Source organism: Archocentrus centrarchus, chromosome 22 (genome assembly GCF_007364275.1).
Source record: "Archocentrus centrarchus isolate MPI-CPG fArcCen1 chromosome 22, fArcCen1, whole genome shotgun sequence".
NCBI classification, from domain to species: domain Eukaryota; kingdom Metazoa; phylum Chordata; class Actinopteri; order Cichliformes; family Cichlidae; genus Archocentrus; species Archocentrus centrarchus.
The window spans coordinates 12,054,159-12,077,099 of record NC_044367.1 but is presented as its reverse complement, the minus strand read 5'-3'; the positions used below and the strand labels follow the sequence as shown (position 1 = coordinate 12,077,099).

Here is a 22,941-nt window from a genome sequence, read left to right as displayed (position 1 = left end):
AAAAAGATGGCAGTTTGCCACTGCACTATCCAGCTGCTTATATGGATGCGTGTGAAAGAGAGAGAAAGAGAAAACAACATCAGCATCAGATAACCTTTCCTCAGTCTATAACAGTATTATTTTGTACCCTGTGCATTCATTAATTTCTATTTCATAGGCCGACCATATTTTACATTGGTACTGGTACTTAAGTTAATTACAGTAACGTAACATCAAAGCGTGTCTGGAGTTAGTGGGATTGGACAGTGATTGTCTAAAGCTGCTTTTACTGGCATAAAACCTTGATACCATGCAAATGCTCATGCAAATACACAGAACCTTACCATCTGTGTGAAAACCGCAGAGGCATCCGACATTTTTATTTGAATTTCGAGGAAGGGTGTGTGTGTCATTATCCATGTGACTTCTGTGGATTAAACAAAAGGAGCAATTTCACATTTACTTTTCCAGTGTATGTATTCCCTCATATTCTGAACTGATTAATTCATGGGATGCTTTTGCGCCCAGTAGGACTGAATTATCACCGCCATTGTTGGTTGTGCAGTAAACTTTTTTTTATTTACACAAACATACACTTTGAGGCAGTAACATAGAACATAGTCCAGAAGCATATGTAAGTCACAGCACACTGATCTAGAACATATTTTGAGAGCATTCTTTCATCCACTGATGTGGAGGTTGATCTTTGCATATTTATATTTCCAAACAAAATATTTTTGATAATATAATAAGATTATTTACAGAAAATCTTCTGTAAATGCTCTAATTTTCACTGACATCATATTCAAAGAGTGCAGTTCCTGTGTGTTTGTCACATGAGTTTGAGTTCGTTGCACAAAGAACACAGAAAGCATGGTAATGTTTTTATTTCCTACAGAGGGCAGTAATGAGCACAGAGGTGACAAAAATCCCGGGGAAAAAATCGCGAGAGAAGAAAGTGTCTATCACGCAGGCGCAAACTTGCATTAAACCCATTTGTAAGGTATGGTTGTATCGACGGAACTAAGTAGTGGGAGGGTTGTTTATTTTCGTCCTTCTGACTGGGCTGAGGAACAATACAATTTAAAGAGAGAAGTGTGAATAGCGGACTAAAGTGGAAAGCCTTCTCTTTCTGTACACACATTTGGATATAAAGTGCTTTTCGGCGATTCACAAACTCTCGACCCTGTGTGCAGAGTGATGCAACATGGCAGCAGCGGCTGTCAATAAGTGCTTTCTTTCAGCATTAAGGACTCATAGTTGGTGTCAGAGCCGAGGACTTAACTCTGTAGCCGAGAGGACAGTCAGGCATGTGTCCTCTGCTGTGATATGTAACCACGGGGTCGCTGAAGGAAACGCGAGCCTGGACAGGAGAGCTCCGGCTGGGCAGAGAAGGAGAAGTGGTGGTCGGGAAAGCAGCAGCAGTTTTTCTTTGCTCCGCTCCCTGTCGGTGGGTTTGGGGCTCTGTGGTGCGGTGCTTCTGGACACTCAAAAAGAGGAAAAGGGGGACAAAGGAGTGCTGATATCCCGGGGATTTCTGCCTTCAGCTCATTGCGCTTCTCCCTTTAAACCTGACAGCCCTCGATTTAAGTACAACTTTATTGCAGATGTGGTGGAAAAATCCACTCCAGCTGTGGTGTACATTGAAATCGTGGGCAGGTGAGTTGACCGTAGAGGTGCCATTGGCAGTTAAAGTGAGTGAGTTTGTTTTGCCACAAATGTCTTTGGGTCATACTGGCTGTAACTGTTTCACAGATGGGAATCGAGATTTCTGACAGCACACATCGAAAGTAAAAAGGGAAAACCCCTGATCAGTCACGCAAACTGAAAATGTAACATCTGACAGGCCTGATCATGCACCATATAGCACCAAAAAAGCCATCAGAAAGTTAGACCACTTTTTTGTGTACTGGATAGACTTTTTTTTTTTTTTTTATTAGTAGCTGATTTAGGTGAAACCCTGACAGTCAGCTCCCACCTTTACTGGCATTTTGGTGTCACAATAAGCAGATTATGAAGTGCCTTCGTGTCTTTAAGAAACAGTCTTGCTGCCACAAAATAATATTTCTACAGCACTGTGTAAAACTCTTGAGCCACTACTCATTTCTGTATATTTTGTTTCTAAGAAGCCCGACTTTGTTGTAATTTTTTTAAAGTGTTCTTGAGCAATGGAGATCTTTCAACATTTCTCTTTGGACATCCATGAAAAATGCCATCGATAACACAGTTTGATAGGCACCAACAAGGTGATTCCCAAAGAGATATTAGCTTGGCATATCTTTGCATCGGTCATGGATTGGTCTCCCCAGAGTGCAGACTTCTACATTATTGAAGCAGTGTGGGATCATCTTGACAGAAAGGAACAAAAGGCAGCAAACATCCAGAGAAGAGCTTTGAATGACCTTCGAGAAACCTGGAGAACTGTTCCTGAAGACTTAAAGAAATGACAAGAAAGCTGCCTGAGAGAGTTCAGGCTGTGTTGAGGAATAAATGTGCTCATACCAAATGTTGACTTTCAAACTGGTTAAAACTGTACAAACTCTGTTTTTACCTGTATGTATTTCCACATATGTTTGTACACATTTGCGTACATTTCTGTACCCTTTTTACATTTTCTTATCAAAATATGAAGAAATTAGGGGTGGCTCAAGACTTTTGCACAGTGCTGTATTTTCCTGCCAGGATAAATTATCCCTGATGATCCATGTTGCTTCCAGGCTCAGTAACATTGGCTGCGTTTACTTCTTTACAGACTCCCTTTCTCAGGAAGAGAGGTCCCGGTTTCAAATGGCTCCGGTTTCATCATCAGTAGCGACGGTCTCATCGTCACTAATGCCCACGTCGTAGCCAACAAGCGAGGCGTCCGTGTGAAGCTCACCAATGGAGAGATGTACAATGCTACTGTGCAGGATGTCGACCCCGAGGCAGACATCGCCACCATCAAAATCTCTGCGAGGGTGAGCAAGAAAATGTGGGCTAATCTCCATTAGAGGAGCCAGACTAGGCTGTTTGCTGTCATCACAGATATAGAAGCATAGGGCTTTATTTCAGCCGCTCTCTCTCTTTACCCTGACATGCAGAATCCTTTACCCACGCTCACACTCGGACAGTCGTCAGACGTTCGACAGGGAGAGTTTGTGGTGGCGATGGGGAGCCCGTTTGCATTACGAAATACAATCACTTCGGGGATTGTCAGCTCAGTACAGAGAGGCAGTAAGGAGCTGGGCCTGTCCAACTCTGACATGGCCTACATACAGACAGATGCAACCATTGATGTGAGTGTTTTTGTAGTAAAAATTCATTTTACTTTTTGTGAGATTTTCTTAAATATTTGTTTAAAATAATCACAGACAGTTCAGTAATGGTCAGGAGAAAGTATTTTCTGTGATGTCTCCTATTATGTTTCTAAACGCCACACGTGACTGATTGCTTTACAGTTTGGAAATTCTGGAGGTCCCCTCATTAATCTGGTGAGTCACAAGTCCTGTTTGTGTCACACACACTCTTTGTGGCGCAATACAACAGCAAGACCAGTGCTTTGCAGCTTGTGAGCAACTGATTCTTTATTTTATTGTCTGCTTGAAGTGGTTATTACATTCATATAATATGCAGTGCTGGAATTTAAGTGTTCTCCACTAACGGGTCGTAAAATCTGACCTGACTTCAGTCAGCTCTATACAAACACATTCTGCTTAGGCTAACACCACAGAAACAGTGCTAACACGTTGAGTGTTTACTGAACACACCTATTAAGCACTCAGTGTCCTGAGCCCAGTGACTCAGACCTAGATCCGGCCTAGTCAACAGTTACAACGAATTCTGGACCATTTTCCTCACAGAACACATATTCACATATTCTCAGGATGTTCGGTTTGCTTCACAATAGCTTTGATTTGTTGCTAATAAAAACAAGTAAATAAGTAAACAAATTTAGTAATTCTAGTTCTATAATTTCATAAATGCAACAAAAACATGGTGTTCTTGGACAGTGATTTCTTAAAAATGGCTCTCTTCTCAGTAATAATTTCTAACCCTTAAACTTCTACTGACCTTAAGCCCTCCTGACATTTGCTAAGATACCATCTTGAGCCTGATGGTACTCCATTTACTTTTCATAGTGTTTAGACACAAACAGTAATTTTTGCCTTATTTATTAAAATGTGTTGAAGTGTTTGTGTGGCCAAATGGCCAAGTCATCTCTGTTAATAATGCTCCAGGTGTTTGAGTATTGTTTTAATGGAATTAAGGCAGCCAAAGCACAACAGCCTCTCATATTTCAGCATGTCTGAGTTCCTTCTCTTTCCTTTTGTGAGGATGGGGAAGTCATCGGTATAAACACCATGAAGGTTACTGCTGGGATCTCCTTTGCAATTCCGTCTGATCGCGTCAGGCTTTTTCTTGATAAAGCAGCAAAAAGAAAAAGTAAGAAAACACCCACATGAAACCTTTTCTGTAGATTTCTACTTCATGTTAATATAAAAATGCGTGCAAAAAACCCACACTCTCTCATTGGGTTCTCACATCTTCTCTCACTTCTCTAAGGCTCTTGGTTTCGCGAGGCTGAGACAAAGCAGCGGTACATCGGTGTTATGATGCTGACGCTGACGCCGAGGTAAATGCCTGCAGCGAGCCATGCCTCGTCAGAGCAGCGGTGCGTGGTTTTATCTAAAAACAGGTGTTTTTTGCATGTTCCTGTAGGATCATTGCAGAGTTGAGGATGAGAGACTCATCCTTTCCAGATGTGACTCACGGCATCCTGATTCACAAGGTAATCCCCGGATCCCCGGCCAACAGGTAAGCAGAGTGAGCCACGAGATGTGGAAAGGGTAAAGGATGCTTGTGAGATGTCTGTACAGACTAAGTATAGTGACATAGTGTACACTCAAAATGATGTACTTGTTTCAGAGCTGGCATGCAAGCTGGAGATATTGTGCTGGAGATTAACGGGGTCAAGGTGAACACCTCGGAGGAGATCTACCAGGCTGTCCGCAGCAGCGACAAAATCACTATGCAGGTGCAGAGAGGACAAGAGTTGCATCGCCTCCATGTAACTCCAGAGTATATAGAGTAACGCAAATGCCAATAGTTTGTCAGCCGCTGGACAATGAGGTGGTTAGTTTGCGTACACCAGAAAACTGTGAAACCTTACAGTGTTTGCTGTTGAATAAACTGGATTTTAATGTAAAAGTTTTCTTATATTCTTCAGTATTTCATTGTTTGTGTCAGCTCACAGTGACTGAAGGCATTTTTAGCTGTATATTGAGTAAAACGTTACATGTTTAAACTACTATGGCATGCTGCCACTTAATATGATAAAAATTGCCAATACATAAATACATCCAAGAATAATGTACCTCTACTTCTTTATTACTCATAGTTGTGTCTTGTAATGATTTTTTTCCCAAAATGCATTATTTGTAAAATAAAACCTCAGAGCCTGAAAGGTTGCACTTTATTAAAGCCATTTAATGTTAGGACAGCAGAAGGAAGCAAGAGAGACTCAACACTATGCCAAGGATCCATGGTATTAAACTGACTACCATTACATGAGCACAGAAGTCACAATTGATGTTATGAGTAACATATGAATTGATGACAATGATTTAAACTGCTTTGAGTATGTCACACATGAAGACCAAAAAAAAAAAAAACATGAATTCCATTCATGAATGTTTAAAATGCCAATCCTGCATGAAAAGTAAACGTGAAGAGGTTATTCAGATTTCATTGAGCACAGTGAAGCCATAAAGAGTAAAATAAAATTTCCCTGGTATATGTACAGTAACACACACTTACAGTAAAGTAATAAAGTGACATGTACTGGACTGCTACACAGTTTCATGTATTAACCTCAAAGACTGATCGCTAATAAATTGAGAACATTCAAACCACCTTAGGTTTAAACAATATATTCATACTTCTGGACTAAAGACATCTTATTAGGTACGAGTACTACAACATACAAGTATGGGAGGAAAAATACAATTGTTCAAACCCCATTAAAACTACTTTAAAAAGGCTTAATATATTGCTGGTAATATTTTTCTTTTTAAGAAAATATAAATTGTGCGACTGAAGCTTACAATACACTGCTGGCAGTAGCGCCAAGTTCCGTGGTGACTGGTGACCGGCTGGGAATGGGTCATCTGTCAAGGCGCCATGTGCTGAGAGACTCCCAGGAAGAGGGGAAAATAATAATCAGGAAAAGACAGCTGGACATCACATGATGCCTGAATCGCTCGCACTAAAACCCAATTGCTGCTATGGTGTTTGTCACGGTGGAATGCTGCAAATATCACAAGATGTGCACAAACAGCAGCCAAACTATAATAAACTCATATAGATATATAAATAAGGGGCAGTGGGAGTGGGAAGTCTTGAAAGGGGATTGACAATGTGAGGAACAAATTGTAGTGTCCAGTCTAGTCCAGCAGTAAGCAGGCTAAATATTGACTCAGTTGATGTGGTCCAGAGCACGCAGCAGCTCCTCCCCCTGCAGCAAGTACTGACGACCCTGTAAGGGTGCGTTCACCTCGCAGTCGTCACGGGTGAGGAGTGGCAGGGTGAAGGGAGAACCAGTGCCCTCCGAAGTGCTGCCAAGAAGGCGACTCGCCAAATCTAAGACAGGAAAAGATCCAGTTTAACCTCTGATGTTTAGTTTCAAGGAATTCAGTTAACACTTAGGAAAAAAAATGCAGTTCATTCACCTGAAGGCAGCAGAAGTATGGTCCTAGTTGTGCCAGACTCTGAAGGCTTCAGCTTTTTGCCGTTTTTTTGCCCTTGCTCCTGCAAAGTTCCCTGAAGAAGAGGGGAAAATTTTTTTTTTTTAAAAACTCAAATATTCAAGCTCTCACTTCCAGACATCAGATTCTACAAACCATGTTTGTATGCTGAGGACTTACCTGTCCAATAATCTCCTTTAGGTCACAAATTTTTCTTTTGCGTTGCGCATTCTGAACTGCGAGGGTCCTCAGCGGTACCTCTTTCTCCAACTGTGGGGCCCTGCAGCATAGGAAAAGCAGGCCTTAGCTAGCCTCCAAAAAGGTAACAAACACAATTTGGCAACAACAAAAAAAAAAAGTTAGGGGATGTTACCCAGTTGCCAAGATGGTGGCAAGATGAGGAGCATCTACAGGCTCTGCAGGTGGTGCTGGGGAAGCTGTGCGACTGCTTGGTGTACTGAAGGGGGAGCTGGGATAGCTGTGGACCGGAGTACTCTCAAGTGACTTGACTGAGCCGCAAGACAAAGGCTCTTCTGGAGGCAGGCTGAGCAGCTGGAAGTCGTCATCCATGGGGATGTATGGAGCCAACATCTCCAGATCAAAGTCTTCCATTTCCTTATGAGAGGGGGGAAAAAAAAAAACATAAAATTAATCAGAATACAGAGAACTCGAGTGTGTATTTGATTCGTGCTGAACTTGATTTAAAGAGAGTCAACAAAATACATTTCCTGGCTTTATTACCTGTGTTTTGAAGGGGGTTTTGGGCTCTGTATCAATAGCAAACAGCTTCTCTACCAAGTCCAGTTTGAAGTCTGAGTTCATATCTGAATCCATGGGGTAGCAGAAGTCCAATGGGCTACCAGGCTAAAATGAAGAGAAGTTGAAGGTCATTTTTTTTCTAGTTAGATATTCGGTGGTTAAAAATGTTTACTGTCAATGTCTAATGTTGACAAAAAAATAGTAAGTCGGTTTTACCGCTGGGGGACTGTGGCTGGTTGTTGTAGTGGATTGGGCTGGAGCATAGCTCTCAGACTTTGAATCCTCAGAGTTTGTGCTGGACACATTAAGAGGCTCGCTGGGTGGCAGAGGGGAAAGAGGCAGAACCAGCTTGTCATTTGTGGAGGGAAGCATTACATCATTGTAGAGAGGGACATCCTTCAGGAGATGGATATCTGATTCTGTACCTGAGGGGAGAAAGTCAGAATGGTTTAATTTAACAGGACATAAACTCTGAGTTATGCTGTGGAGACGTTTAAGAATGTTTAGTAGCGCACTAACCGGGGCAGCTGAAATCCAAGGAGATGATTGTGTCTCCAGCAGCGGGTGCCAGCATGGTGAGGGCCTCAGGTTGTTCCTTTAGGTGGTCATACAGGCTATGCGACAGCTGGGTATCTGCCAGATGAGTAAGGATTTTGAGTACATTCATCTTTGGGCCCTTCACCTCCTCCTTTTCCTCAGTCTCCTCTTCCTCCTCCTCTTCCTCTTCTGGCTGGACTGGAGAGTGATCTGAGGGACTACTCTCAACTACAGCTTGGTCTTCCTCCTGCTGTTCCTCCTTTACTGGCTTCACATCTGCAGTCTGCTTCACTGACAAGATCAATTTCTCCTCCTGGATTCCACTGTAGCAGATGAGGGACACGGAGTTATGCACTTGTAAAATTACTGCTAGTATACAATGTTTAATGATTGTCACTTAAGAAGAACAAAAACTAAAGGATAAGAGTTAGGATTAGGGTGTTTCCTCTGAAAAAAGTAACTAAAGAGCCTTCGAAGTACCTGAGCACAAAGTTGACACAGACAACACACTGAGGCTGGGAGTTCTTGTTGCTGTAAATGACAGTGGCTTGTGTTTCCACCCACACAAAGCCCCCTCTCTTAGCCAACATTCGGTACTGGCCTGTGCAGACCTGGCCCTTTGCAAACACTAAGAGCAACAGCAGGGGCAAAAAAAAAAAAAAAAAAAAAAAAAAAAAAAAAAATTCAAAAAGTTGAGCAAACATAACATCTAACATCTGTTGTAGAGTTTTAAATTAGTTTATGTATACTTGTTTATGCTTACAGTTGTGGTGAGTCTTGGTAAGATGGTCCGAGTCCAGAGCATGATAGTACTCATACACAGAACGATCCAACAGGTCCTCTGGATCATAACCCATTAGATCAGTGATCCTAGAGAAACAAAGGATTTATTCAGATTAACCTTCTGTAGTACCCACACTGAGCACTAGGTGGCTCTGTGTCATTACATTAGAGAGCATTATCTCTGAGTACCAACAGCAAGTACAACCTCAGTTTAAGAAGATGACTTAAATTCGATCCCCACGTAAGCTCTTAAGCACATAAGATTTACTCCCAATGCCAAACTTACCTCTCGTCACAATATGTGAACTTCATGTCCATTGTGTGCCGGCTGAGAAAGGTCTTGGTGTCCAGAGGGACCTCAATGTTGGAGGGGTGTGGGATGGGGTCACAGATCAAAACCAGGTAGGGCACAGGTGGCTCTTTTTGTCCGTTGGTGCTCTCCTCAGCCTGGCAGTCATAAACACGCACGTGACCTGTGCAGTGAAGCACCTACAGAGGGACAACAGTAATCATTTAGAGACCCCAAGGGTGGTAAAGCCATTTCAGGTGATCATTATGTCTGTCAAGTCAAAAATATTAGGACAGTCAACCAAATTAATTGTTTGGTGTTCTGGCCACGTGTACTACAGTTGTGTGATGGTTACAGTAGGTATTCTTGTGTTTTGTGAGACCACAACTAAAGACCTTTATTTATTTTTTACATTTAGTTTTAGAAGTGTTCCAGAAAAGTCCTGCAAATTTAGATGAAGCTGCTACAAAATTAGGTTTAGATTTAAAGTCTCTTAACTGTCCACTTCCTTCACACTTTAACTATGCTTGAAATAATATCTTCTACCATAACTCAGTGCTGCTTGTATCATTCACTTTCTAACACCGTAAGCTACACCGCATGTTATTCCCTCTCGGTCATCAGCACATACAAAAATTACTTCACATAGAAAGCTGCTTATTAGTCTTGTTTTCATTACTCCTCACCGCTCTTGGCCCACAATAGCCATCATCACATGGATTTATTATTGCCAGCAGAAGTGGTCCAGCTGTCCTAGAATATGATAAGCTCAAAAGCAGCCAGGCTTTATTAAAATGTTGTTCTGTGAAATGTGATTGACTCAGCCAGCAGCTGTGGTGTTGACAAACCGAGAGGAACAACACACATGGGAAAAAGGCAACGCAAATAAACACATTATCATATATTACTGCAAGTGTATTTCCACAACAGCCTACCTTCCATGTAGCTGATTTGACATTGACAGTGCGGCCCCTGCTTGTGAGGGTGCATTTCATCCGGAGAAAGAAGCTGCGCTTTGTGTTTGGTTCCTTGGCTTTCTTGGAGCCTGAAAATTACAGAAGCAAGTATGGAGCCACAGTTACAAAAAGGGGGAAGCAGCGTTTTGTGTTGCCATTTCAAGGGCGATCACTTTCATTTACAACTGCCTCTATTTTATGCTTCCATATTTCAGTGTTTGGCAACTGCCAACAGTTCATATTTGCATTCAGGAGACACCGGGCTGTAAAGTGCGTGCAGTGTGGTGAGCTGCAATGCTACCAGCCGTTACAAGTTCAGATAATATCAGTATGCAGCGAGTGCAAAGTTAAGCAGAAAAAGCATGAATGGCTTAAACTAGTTTTAATAAATTATGCTATGACACACTGAGGTAAACAAAATTTGTGACGCAGGTTATGGCCAAGTGTGCCACAAAGAGTAAATAGCTGACATGAAGCAGAACTAAATTTTGTTGTGCAAAACAGGAAATGCACCAACATTAAATGAAAAGATCACTGAGGTTTACACACACACACACACACACACACACACACACACACACACACACACACACACACACACACACACACACACACACACACACACCTCCGACCTCAGATCTAGGCAGAGGAAATGATCGCTTGTTCTAACAGCCTCTTAGAATGAATTTGCCAGCTCAGATTGAACTGGACTCCCCGCTAAATGGAGCACTGGTTGACCTGACACAGTGCTGTGCTTGTTTATCCCTCCCTCCCACTCTATTGTGGAAATCATAATGAACCCCCATGCTTACCTGTTCTGTGGACCAGCATCTCCCTCAGCTCCTCTTGGTCGCAGGGATGTGTGAAGTCAAACACACTGTGTCCAGTCAGGTCAAACTGCAGGAGACAGAGAAACAGTAATGCTTAGAAACAGTTGAGAAATATGGGATCTAACCTTTTTCTATCATGAACCATTTTGGAGCAGCTATTTGTACAAAATTAACTGTAGAAAAATATTGTAATGTATAATATAGTCACAGTAACTCCTTGGCCTGAATTGTGCATTTTGGTCTCCTCCTTTTATCAATCTCTTGCTCTATTCTTCTTTCTGAAAAAGCAGATTAAATCAAACCAACCTGTGCCAGCCCGAGGCACTTGTTGACATTCTCGGAAAGATAGATCATATCTCCATCTTCAGAAAGCACCATGAGAAAGCCCTCCAGAGCTTTTAGGTAGGAGCTGTTTAGCTGCATATCAAGCTCTGCATCTTCCTCTGCCATTGGCTCATCTAGAGGAGATAACAGAAGGAGGAGAGAAAGGGCAAGAAGAGGGAGGTAGGTGAAAAAAAAGCAAAGCAAAAGACGATCAGGCAAATGACTTGGTAATGTTTAATTCTTTGTTTCAGTTTTTCATCTCAAAGGTTCCCCACTGTTTCTCTCATATCCTCAACATGTCCTTCCTAAGCTTATTACGATCAAATCAAATTTACAATCTGGATTTGTAACCAAAACCTTATGAGGGGCTCCACGATTTAAATGAACAGAAATGTGCACCATTCTCAGGTACAATAATATACAGATACTGACCGGTAGAAAGCAGTTTTCTCATGCGCAGGTAACTGATTGTGAGTCTCATGATTGAGGCCTTGTCCAGGCTGGAGCTGACACTGTGGGGCAGGGGCAGCTGCTGGGCCAGCTCGTAAAACACCTCCGACTCCTTCCCACGCCGGCATCGTGCTGCATCCCTTGATTTCTCCTTCCTGCGCTCTGAGCTCACTCTGCGGGAGACAGGTAGTGGGTCAGCCACAGCTTGAACACATACTGGGTTTGTTATGCACACTGCTAGACCTGACATCCCTCCTTTCTGACTCAACTGTGTCTACAGTGCCTGGAGAAGGCTGCGGCAGCTGGAGTCCGCAACAAGCAACCTCATGGCCAAGCCACCGTCTAGACCCCCCCGTCAGACTCATTTACATGCATGGCTATCTGCAAGCATCTTATTGGATGTTGACCAAAAGAAACGAGTCCTCCCACTCAAAGTGATTGGCTGGGAGGGTAGTCATAGATTCTCCTGTCTCTTGGTGCGCAGCCAAGCTACAGTGCAACATTAATCATCGTGACGTTTACGAGCCTGGTTCAACCAATCTACGGGGACAAGAGATGACGATACCTGCACCAACAAAGGGAGAACACACAGGCACACTAACACACTGACAGTACATTTTTTTTAGTAGCTCATGACTGCTGCTGATGACTCTAGGTTCAGTTTTGATCTTGCATTTATCCAGGTAGTGATCCACGGTCTGGCTAATGAACTCTAAACTCTAAACAGAAATCACAGGAGCTGATGGCATTTAAAAATAAATATATTTAAAAGGAATAAAATAGCAAAAGTTACTATGAAAAAAAATTCTTGTATTGTTTTATTTTCAGCTGAATGGAAAAACTTTTCAACTAGGCACTGATATGCTGTCTCATTTGTACTGTTGTGCAACAGAGTTTCTTGCATGACCACAAACATAAATAGAAGGGATAATCATCATCTCAGTTATCAACCAGACTGCTCTACTTCAACCCAAATGCATTTAGATGACACTGGAGCAGCATGACAAGGAAATGGATGGAAGTTCAAAAGTCCTTGGCTATGAAATGCACACCTAATTGAAATTGATCTGTTACGCACTTACAGCACTGACCAAGGCCATGCTGTTATTTTCGACTCTCCAACAAGAAAGGAGGTCAGCTAACTAAAATTAGCTTACTGTATATCAAATCACCTAGCAGGGTGTCAGGATGGGGTTTTTTCCATCAACTATACAATATGTGCAAACTCCTGCGCAACATAATTAGTCCTTTGGGGCAAAAAGATTTGCGCAACTGTAGGTAAGGAATTTATCCCCCAGGAAGTCACAAACCTGGTGCTGAGAGCAAGAAGAGAGGTCTGTAAACATGTGAGGATTTTGTGTGCAGATGATTGTTTAAGTATCTCCCAACAGAGCTGCACTCAGAAAAATTAAAATATGCCTCCCTCTTTTACACTGTGTGTGTTAATGCAAAGTTGCTCTGAGTAATTATCTGAAACATTTCTATCCTGCTGGATGTTCAGGATCCAATGCCCCCATGCACAAGCCATGAAGGTCACTGAGTGGTTTGAGGACTAAATAATAAAAAATAATGTGAACCACTTGCTATGACCTTCATAGTACCTATTAAACACTTACAGGAGATCTGGGACCAACTTGTACAACAGGGCTCTCCACATCTTCACCTAACCACCAAATAAGGGAGTATCTTTTCCAGCAGAGTTTCTGAGATTTGGGGAATCAATGCAAGTTCATGGTGGCCCAGAAACCTTTGTAAGACACTTTCTTGTATTTTTTTCACCCTTTTAATCGGTTACCTCTTCTTAACTGCAGCAACTCAAAAATTATATGATGAATTATATGATGAAGTAGGGTTGCTCAATTAAGACAAAGATCATAATCACAATTATTTTGGCCAATACTGAGACCACAAATATTTAACTCAATAATTGCATTTGTTGTAGCAAGCGTCTTTTGAAAGAGCTTTTACTTTGGTTTTACCAATCTTGATAATCAAAGCCACTCTTCCTGTCAGCTTGGCTCGAGCTGAACTAAACCTGCTACAACCTGCAAGCGGACTGAGTTTGGACTTTTAGAGAAGGGTAAAAGTGCACCGCTGTAATGTAAAGACATGAAAATTTGATCATGGTGTTTTATTCACTGTTCTAACCCATCATGGGTTTAAGGTGGAGGAAAAAATTAAATACTATTTTTTAATCCAAAGTCTCTTCCAGTGACCTGCAGCATCAGTGGAATTACACGCTAATACTCCTGATTAGTTTTCCGCCACTCAGAGTACTGTTGTTCAGTGGATTTATCTATTTGTACTGCTATTGTAAGGAGCTCCTTGCATTCAGTAACACTGTGGGTCAGTTATTTGAAGTTACAGGTGCTTGAAAGAAATCGAATTACAAACCAAACTCATTACAATGAAAAGAAGCTGCGTCAAAACACCTGGGACAAACCACGAGCAAGCAGGCAGCTGCCCACATTTAAAAGAAGGTAATCCGGTGTAAATCCAGCTCTGCAAATGCAACGTTTTTTTGTTTTTTTTTTAGGTGTGTGTTACATCAAGGTTGCTTTCACTCAGTTTCTTTGACTAATGCCCTCGAACGTCAACATGAATCAGGATTGTCTACCAAGAAATGCATTTCCAACCATGCAGTCTTTTCTCAAGCTTAAACCCAGAGAGTATTCAGGACTTTAGTGGACAGCGAGTTAATCATCTTCTAAATGAGCTGCTCGACTGCACAGGTTATGCTAATGCAAAGTCAGCAGTGGGGACAAGGAAAGAGAGAAAGAGAGGGGTTCTGCTAAAATAGCCAGAGTTTGGAAATGATAAGGCTAACTAGATTTACTGAAGAGACTCCATCTGCCGTATCACTGCAGAACAGAGGGACGCTTGACACTGAGCATTTTCCATTAACGTCACCATATACTAGAATATCACCCCTAAGCCTGATAATGTACACAAAGACAGTTGCAGCATCAGAACAATCACAACATGGCAATCTACTCAAACCAATCATCAAAACACTAAAGATCAAACTAAATCAACATCAAGTGACAAAAAACAGAACACTGGTTTATATGTGTAAGAGATTTTTGGCGGTGTATTAATTAAGAATAATGTTTATATGTACTGTAAACACATTTCAAGCCAGACAGCAGTTACATACACATTCACCATTACTACTGTCAATATCAAGGACAAATATTTACAACATTCTCTGTAAACCGTGTGGGACACAACCAGGATATCTGGTCATAATAACAGCAGTTCTGGCTGCAAGTATAACATAATAACCTCCAGTCTACTCAATTAAATAGTTCGATTTATCAGAACAACCTAAATCAACACATATGATTAACAAGGCTTTACACACAGGGCACACACTGAGAAAGTGCATACAAATTGTGGCGGCACCCTGTTGTATCACATGTCCTCATGCAAATCCTGTTCACATGAAGCCGAGCAGTAGTACTGCACCACAATACAATTCTACTGAATAGAGAGCAATTACAAAAGGAGGTCATTTACCTAAGGCTTCATTTAACAAGTAGTTCAGTGCCTAAGCCACTGTGTGCTACTTATGAAAGCTTTAAAAGCACCACTGATAACAATTTAGCAGAGAAGTAGTAAACTTATCATAAACACCAGCAGAATGTTTCTAAAGTTTCCCATTTTGACAAATGTCTAAATCTACTTGCTCATGTACTTTTCTAATTGAATTGTGACGCTTAATTATGAAAACTAAAACCGCAGTTATTTGATAACCCACCTCCAAAGTGCCCGAGTTTGAAATGAGCTTTTATCTTTTCCTAGGAACACCCAGTTCACTTGATGTTAAAACAAAGGTCATCAGACAGGCTGGCATTATGTAACAGTATTAGTACGCATGGTCAAGTCTGCTCAGCTGCCCTCTACTTGACCCACTGCAGTCACATTTGTAGTATTGCTCACTTTAGACTTGTTTGTGAATGAGCGCCATTACATAAACAAGATGCATCTGACTTTTGGCCGAGTGGAGTGGAGATTAATAGAAAAACAAAAACAATCCACAATAAAATTCAGTGTGGCCAATGCTAGCAGAGTTGCCTGTGTATTTTGTCACGAGGGGGTGTCCTATTTTATTTTATTTTTAGACAAACTCAGTCCTGTTCAGTGTGAACCAAACTATTATATAATCAGGTTTGGAGAAACAACACTACTCAATGTAGGAAGGAGAGCAGAGGAGGGCTCAAAATAACCCTTTTTAAAGTCAAATTAATAACTTGCATAATAGCCATATGAAATAATATTTCTGAAAATAGCAAAAATACAAACCCATATCAAAACTCCTGTGTTAAGCTGTTAGTGTGATATTAGCATACCGTTCTGTAAAAAGTATTTGGACCCTTCCTGATTTCTTAGATTTTTGCATACTTGTCACTCATTTTTTTCCAACTCAAACAAATATTAGACAAACTTAATAAGTAAATACAAAATGCAGGTTTTTTAAATGATGACTTTATTTAAAAACTGATTTTAAAAAAAAAAAAAAAAAAAAAAGGAAAGAATTGAAGGTTTGGCATGCCCTAGTCAAATGCTAAATGACAGATGCTTTGGCATGACCTCCATGCTGGAAAACCCTCCCATGTGTCTGAATTAAACCAATTCTGCAAAGAAGAGTGGGCCAAAATTCCTCCACAGTCACGTGAAAGACTCACTGCCAGTTATCACAAATGCTTGACTGCAGTTCTTACTGCCAAGGGTGGCACAACCAGTTATTATGTTTAGTGGCGGTTACATTTTCACAGGGCCAGGTAGGTTTGGATAAGGGTTTTTTTCCCTTAATTAAATCATCCTTTAACAAGAGCACTACCTAGCAGGGCAAATTATGCCCGTCACACTGTATTACAGCAACAACAGTGATCTTGATCTTGACTCCAGTGACTCCCATATACAATCCCAACCTTGCTTTGTCATAAGCCATCTACCCATTAAGTTTGGTGAGTCTAGACCAAACGATTCTCGAGTTATTGAACGGAGACTTCAACGGACCCCAGACACCCACCTGCCACAGGTGTTCATATAATAATATGTCCTGTGTTTCGACAGGTGTATAAAAACTCAGGTTATCTTTGTCTAACATTAAAATTTGTTTGTTGAGCTGAAAAAAATTAAGTGTGACCTAAGAAATCAGGAAGTGGGCAAATACATCTTCACTGCAATGTATTTTAATGGGTTTTAAATGTTTTGCACACTGCAGTGGATTAGAAAACTGACATTCTGCTCAATAAATAACCATCTGAATACGCAAAAACTAACATTATACTGAATGAACATTTGTGCTGATTGTACTAATATACACTCACCAGAAATTTTATTAAGCACATCTTACTAGTAACTCATTAAACCCCCTTTTTACAGTCAGAACTGCCTTAATTCTTTGTGGCACAGATTCAGTAAGGTGCTGGAAATGTTCCTCAGGGATTTTGATCCACATGACAGAATCACAGTTTTTTCAGCTGTCAGATGTGAATGTCCCATTCCACGACATCCCAAAGGTGCTCTACTGGACTGAGATCTGGTGACTGTGGACGTCATCTGAGTACAGTGTACTAATAGCCATGTTCAAGAAACCATTTTGACATAATTTGAGCTTTGTGACACTGTGTGTTGCCCAATTTTGGTGAGCCTGTGCAATCTGTAGCCTCAGTTTCCTGTTCTTAGCTGACAGGAGTAGCAGCACCTGGTGTGGTTTTCTGCTGCTGTAGCCCATCTGCTTCAAGGTTCAGTGATGCTGTTTCTGCATACTTAGGAATGCAACAGTAATTCAGCCAATCAGCTTGAAGCAGTCTGGCCATTCTCCTCTGACATCAACAAGTGCATTTCACCCAGAAAACGGAAGCACACTAGATATTTCCTTTTTTTCCAGATAATTTTCCACAAACCCAAAGATGGCCCAAACCCCAGTAGATTAATTAGATATCTGCGATAACAGCAGTTGAACAGGTGTACCTAACAAGTGTACTTCCGTTGATATTCTAATCATGTCATCTGAGCAACTGGTGAAGACCATGAGGGGAAAATATAAAAACTATAAAGAACTAGGCAGTGCAGCGGTTAGCACTGTTGCCTCACAGCAAGAAGGCCCTGCGTTTCAATCTGGCCAGGACCTTGCTGGGTGGCGTTTGCATGTTCTCCCCGTGTCTGCATGGGTTTCCTCCAGGTACTCCGGCTTCCTCTCACAGTCCAAAGACATGCAGTTAGTGGGGTTAGACTAATTGGTGATTATAAATTGGCCGTAGGTGTGACCATGAGTATAAACGATTTGTCTGTCTCTCTGTGTTAGCCCTGCAACAGGCTGGCGACCTGTCCAGGGTGTAACCTGCTTCTTGCCCTATGACAGCTGCATTAGGCTCCACTATTCCACTGCACTCTCAATAACAAGAGGCACTTATCTGAAATTGGGCTAGTCTGACTCACGAGATGTGGATGTTAGAAATCAACCTCAAACCATTCTAACTTCCTTTGGCCTCCCATGGTTTCAGTTACAATGCCTCATCTCTGAAATGTTCTTGGGAAAAAAAAGAATAATACATTATTACCCATACTTGGAATGACGATGTGAAAAACAGTCATCACAACTAAAGCATATAAAGCCTAAAGTAAATGTTTTTTCAATATACATATTCTTGATAAAATGCTTTTCTCTGTTTGCACTTGGATTTACATGCCAACTTAATCAGCTATGAAGCTATGATGACTGAGGTTGAAGACTTACCACAGATCCAAATGTTGGATAAATGTGAGCCTTCAGCACACATTTAATTCTCTAGGGGGAAAAAACCCCCATAAAAAACAAAAACAAACACACCCTTGTGCTTCATATTATCAAGTAACCCAATTTCTCTTTCAAGTTTAGACTAGTCTGCTACTTGAATGCCTCAAGGGAACCTGGAAATTACAAGCTAGTGAATTGCTACACACACACACACACACACACACACCCACTTGGCCACTCCTATTGACGTCAAGCCCTAGTGATTAAGAGATGAGACAGAAGTAATACTACAAAGGCAACTCACAGACACCAGCCAAATCTGCATCAAACCAGACTGCACATTGGAAATTTTTTAATGAACTCAAACTACATATTGACCTTTCACCTAAACTCCAAATTAGCAGAGAATAGATGAAGCTCCTATACCAACTGAATGCAATCCACACAAAAACATCCTGACAGGGGCACTTGCCTGAAAATGGAGTATTAGTTAGTTAATTAGTTTAAATACCTACAGGATAACAAATTTCACAGTTACCTTCCTAGTTGCATTCAGGTGCAAAAAAAAAAAAAAAGCGCACCAACAGCCTGGACACCAACACCAACACCTTGGTGTGCTTTTTAGGTTTTTAGGTTGTTTGTCAAAACCATATTTAAATTATTTTTAAACAGTTTGCATCAATGTTGAGATGCTGGTGTTTCAAAAATGATGACAACCACCTGTTAAAAAGAAGCGGGTTACATTTTCAGAGACCCATTTTTTTGCATCCTCTATTCATGTGACAAGTTTTCTTTAAAGCTGACTGGCTGTATATATACACACACACAGGCGCTTTTCTAAAAACAAAGTTATTACTATTTTGCCAGCAGCTTACCCGCAGGTTGTTTCCACTTTCATGAGCATCTTGTGTTTTCATCTCAGGATTCACTGTTTATCAGACTATTTTTTTGGTCTCATGACTTCTGTTACCATTATAACGATCTTTTCCCTCCATTTGTTTTGTGGCAGAATCTGAGTTTTATACACAGAAATACAAGCTCATCACCTGTATGCACATTTAGACCGTCTAACAAAGACAGAAAGGCCCAGATCAGTAACCCACTTGCTGCAGAGTGCGGTCAATACTAATACCCACATTTTCACTCAAGCACATCAATAAAGGCAATGAAGTTCTGCTACAGTTTGTAGTCGATGCAGACTGTCTGGCTGGATTAACAGTTTACAACTAATCCCTGTGCATTCAAATTGTCTTGAAATCATATAAGTTTCTGCAACAAATAAAACGTATTAGTTAAACTGGCAAAATTTTAAGGACTTCCTGCATAAAACATAGGTTCTGGCGACCAGACCTGTGACAGAAATATTTTTAACCACTTTTAAGCTTAGATATTATTATTGCATACACTGATTTGTGTTAAGTAAAATAACAGACTTGCTTTATCTACCTGAGGACCAATCCTGATTATGTGCAGGTCACTTAAAAAGGCCCGTTTGGGGCCAGAAAAATCCTCTTCTTCTATCACACAACTTTGCGATCTGATAACTTTTAATGATCATATCTTGTTATTATTAACCTAACCATTAATGAATGAATTCCTTTTCATTTTAACTTGTCTGATTTCTCTCAAAAATGGTTTACCAACTTTCACTTTTTCTTCGGGGGTACCCACAACTCCAAATTGATAATGCTAACTATTATTTATAGTACCATAGATGCTCCCAGTCTCTCCGAAATAGGATAATCATCCCTACTTCTGGTTTCAAAGCTTAGCATAAATCCGTACCCAGAAATCCCAAACCAAGGCCTACTTCAAAAAAGCCTCAACATTTCATCAGAAACCGCACACCACACTGATCACATGAGCTCTGGCAGCCTTTCACTGAAGTGTCAAGGTTGGCACTTAAAGTCCAAACAGTACACCAGCAGTGATACACTATTAATAGGCTATATAACAAGCTAAGTGTCACATTCAAAACAACTGTAAATAACGCTCATGTTGCGTGCAGGAAGTCTTAACAATGCTCAAATAAAAACGTCGCCGGCTAGGTGAAACACGTTTAACGCACATTCAAATAAAGTAAACACGCTCAGTCCAGGTAGATAGTAAAGGTATCGACTAGTTGATGCTGTTGAACAGTTAAGTGAACAATATTTTATTTTTTTTTATAAAATTATGTGTTGGTTTGACCTATATTTGAAGGCTAGCCGCGCTAGCCGCTTGCTAACAGCGCCGCTAGCCGACACATTTTCTCGAAACACACCAAACTAGCACTTAACCTTGACGAAAAAAAGGGCCACGGTGTCACAGAAGTAAAAAACAAACAAACAAACGCTAACTGAAGACAAACATTTCCAGCTATCTTCTAAACCGGCCCCAATGCGTAGCATTATTAGCCAGCGGTGCTCTCACCTTTTCTTTTCGGGTACGATTCCTGTGTCCATTTCAGGACGAGAAGACCTGTGTGGAGTCTCTCTATCGGTATAGAGCTGTGTCCGGGCCCGTCGAGAAATTAACCAAAATCCCACGTATTTGTACTGATACCAATCCGTAAATCCTCAAGCGAATTGCATAAAAGTCCGCTCTTTGTGAATTTCGGCTAATAAATCAAACTATCGACCGCTAAAGGGAAATCCTCCGTCGACTTTGCTTCAGAAATACTGCCACGCTGGAGAGCCGCTCACTCGCAGAGACAATGTTGCACACAGCGAAGGATCACTCCTCTGCGGGGACGCGCAGTCACACGCTTTTTCCATCGAGGACGCGCACAGGAAATCCGAGCGACCCACCGACAAACGACAGATTGCTGCAATTTTCGACTACAGTTATAGTGTGTTTAGTATAAGAGCCTTCAACAGCAGAACGTAAAGTGTTTATAGCTATACATAATTTTGAAGTGCATAATCACATGTAACAAAACATATTTGTAAACAGGCATTCGTAAAATGTACAGTTGTTCTCAAATGCTGTTCGTGAACAATCAAACAGCGTCACAGCAGACTATTATGTAGTATTTATTCCTACACAGTAACCTTAATATGCAGCTGTATGTTAACATACAGTTACATTTGGGGGTTTTTTAGCACCCAGCCAAAGAGGTTGGCTGACCAAAACGAAAATCACTGCTGTTTTAACGTTGTTTGCTTGATTTTACAATATTTGAGTTTCTTTATAAAAACATAATACAGACTTTGTTTTATAAATTACCATAAATAAGGAAATTAATAAACTTCAGAGTCATTGCTTTTATTCTGCGTTCATAATTTACTGCCGTGTGGCCCCTTGAACACTTCTTTTGAGCCAGGATGAATTCTGAAATGTTATTAGAAAGTTTAACTTTCTTTTTTTTTTGGAGGGGGGGGGGGGGGGGGGGGGGGGTCATCCAGTGCTCAGCGCAAGGAGCTCAAGGGCAGAGGATTTTAGACTTCACACTCTTCGCAGGCTCGGAGGCGGGTTTAGTAAATTTCCTGTACTGGTTTGGAGCTTTCTATCCAGTCAGGCCCCTCCTACTTCACCACTGTGGGCTTCACGTGATTCAGCTTTTGCTTTGCTTTGGACAGGAAGGAAAATGAGGGCAAATGAAAAATAAAATAGGTATGAAAAAACTTTAAAATAACTTAAATAAAATTATGTACTTTTAAAATCTAACTATAATAACAATAATGTACAGCAAATATATTCACTGTCAATTGCTTTCACAGTGTATTGTAGTCCTATTGTAGTACCCTACTGTGCAAACACTTTTGAGTAACCCTCTTATTTCTTCATATTTTGTTTCTAAGGAGACAGACTTTCCTGTCACTTTAGATGTGCTCTTGAGCAATAGTTTTCCAGGTTTTCTGAAGGTCTTTCAGAGTTTTTCTTTGGACACTGGCTGCTTTTTCACTTATTTTCAGTCCAGTCCTTCTACCTGACCATTTTCCAGGGAATGTTTGTTTTTTTATTTTTATGTTTTTTGTTTGACACTGACCTATGAATCACTTGAGCATCAAAAAGCACCTAACTCACGGAATGAACCAGTGTTGTGTCTACACATAAGTGACAACTTAGCAAAGAACCAAATTTAAATTGTATTTTTAGACAATTCTGACTGGCAGCCTGTCACAAAACAGTTTTTTTTCCCTATTTCTCAAGATTAAACTACAAAAAGTTTGGTAGACATAAAATAGCATTTGTGCACCAACAAGGTGATTCCTAAAGAGCTATTAGCCAAAAACTTGGTTGTCCTTAAAATAAATTGAGGAAATTGGATAAGTGGAGGACAAAAGAAAAAGAGGCATGAGACCAGCAGAGAGGTAACAGTGAGTGTCTACAGCTATTTTAAAAAAAACAAAAAAAAAAAACATGGTGGATGCTCTGCCATGGTTTGGGGTTCCATCTCTGCCAGTGGTGTTTGGGATCTTGTCAAAACTTATGAAATTCTAAACACATAAAAGTGGATTCATATTTTGATCCACCATGCAATCCAATCTGGAAAGCATCTGATTGGTAGTAGCTTCATTTTTCAGAATGACAATGATCCCCAAAGCACTGCCAGTGCAGTAAAAGCATACCTGGATAGAAA

General features: G+C 40.8%; 2 protein-coding genes across 2 annotated transcripts; one reads left to right on the top strand and one right to left on the bottom strand.

Moving 5' to 3' along the window:
• The first annotated feature begins 965 nt into the window (after positions 1-965).
• On the top strand, positions 966-5,166 carry LOC115772234 (serine protease HTRA2, mitochondrial-like). Its single transcript, XM_030718288.1, has 8 exons — positions 966-1,638; positions 2,732-2,936; positions 3,060-3,254; positions 3,417-3,449; positions 4,293-4,401; positions 4,522-4,591; positions 4,678-4,773; positions 4,885-5,166. The coding sequence occupies exons 1-8, from the start codon at positions 1,187-1,189 to the stop codon at positions 5,048-5,050; spliced, it is 1,326 nt and encodes a 441-aa protein (XP_030574148.1). The 5' UTR covers positions 966-1,186; the 3' UTR covers positions 5,051-5,166.
• Positions 5,167-5,417: 251 nt separating this feature from the next.
• On the bottom strand, positions 5,418-21,091 carry hif1aa (hypoxia inducible factor 1 subunit alpha a). Its single transcript, XM_030718286.1, has 15 exons — positions 20,790-21,091; positions 11,612-11,802; positions 11,162-11,313; positions 10,838-10,922; positions 10,005-10,114; positions 9,067-9,269; positions 8,761-8,867; positions 8,478-8,625; positions 7,980-8,320; positions 7,677-7,885; positions 7,443-7,565; positions 7,075-7,316; positions 6,882-6,981; positions 6,687-6,777; positions 5,418-6,597 (listed from the first exon to the last, which is right to left on the bottom strand). The coding sequence occupies exons 1-15, from the start codon at positions 20,819-20,821 to the stop codon at positions 6,434-6,436; spliced, it is 2,298 nt and encodes a 765-aa protein (XP_030574146.1). The 5' UTR covers positions 20,822-21,091; the 3' UTR covers positions 5,418-6,433.
• Between the last annotated feature and the right edge of the window lie 1,850 nt (positions 21,092-22,941).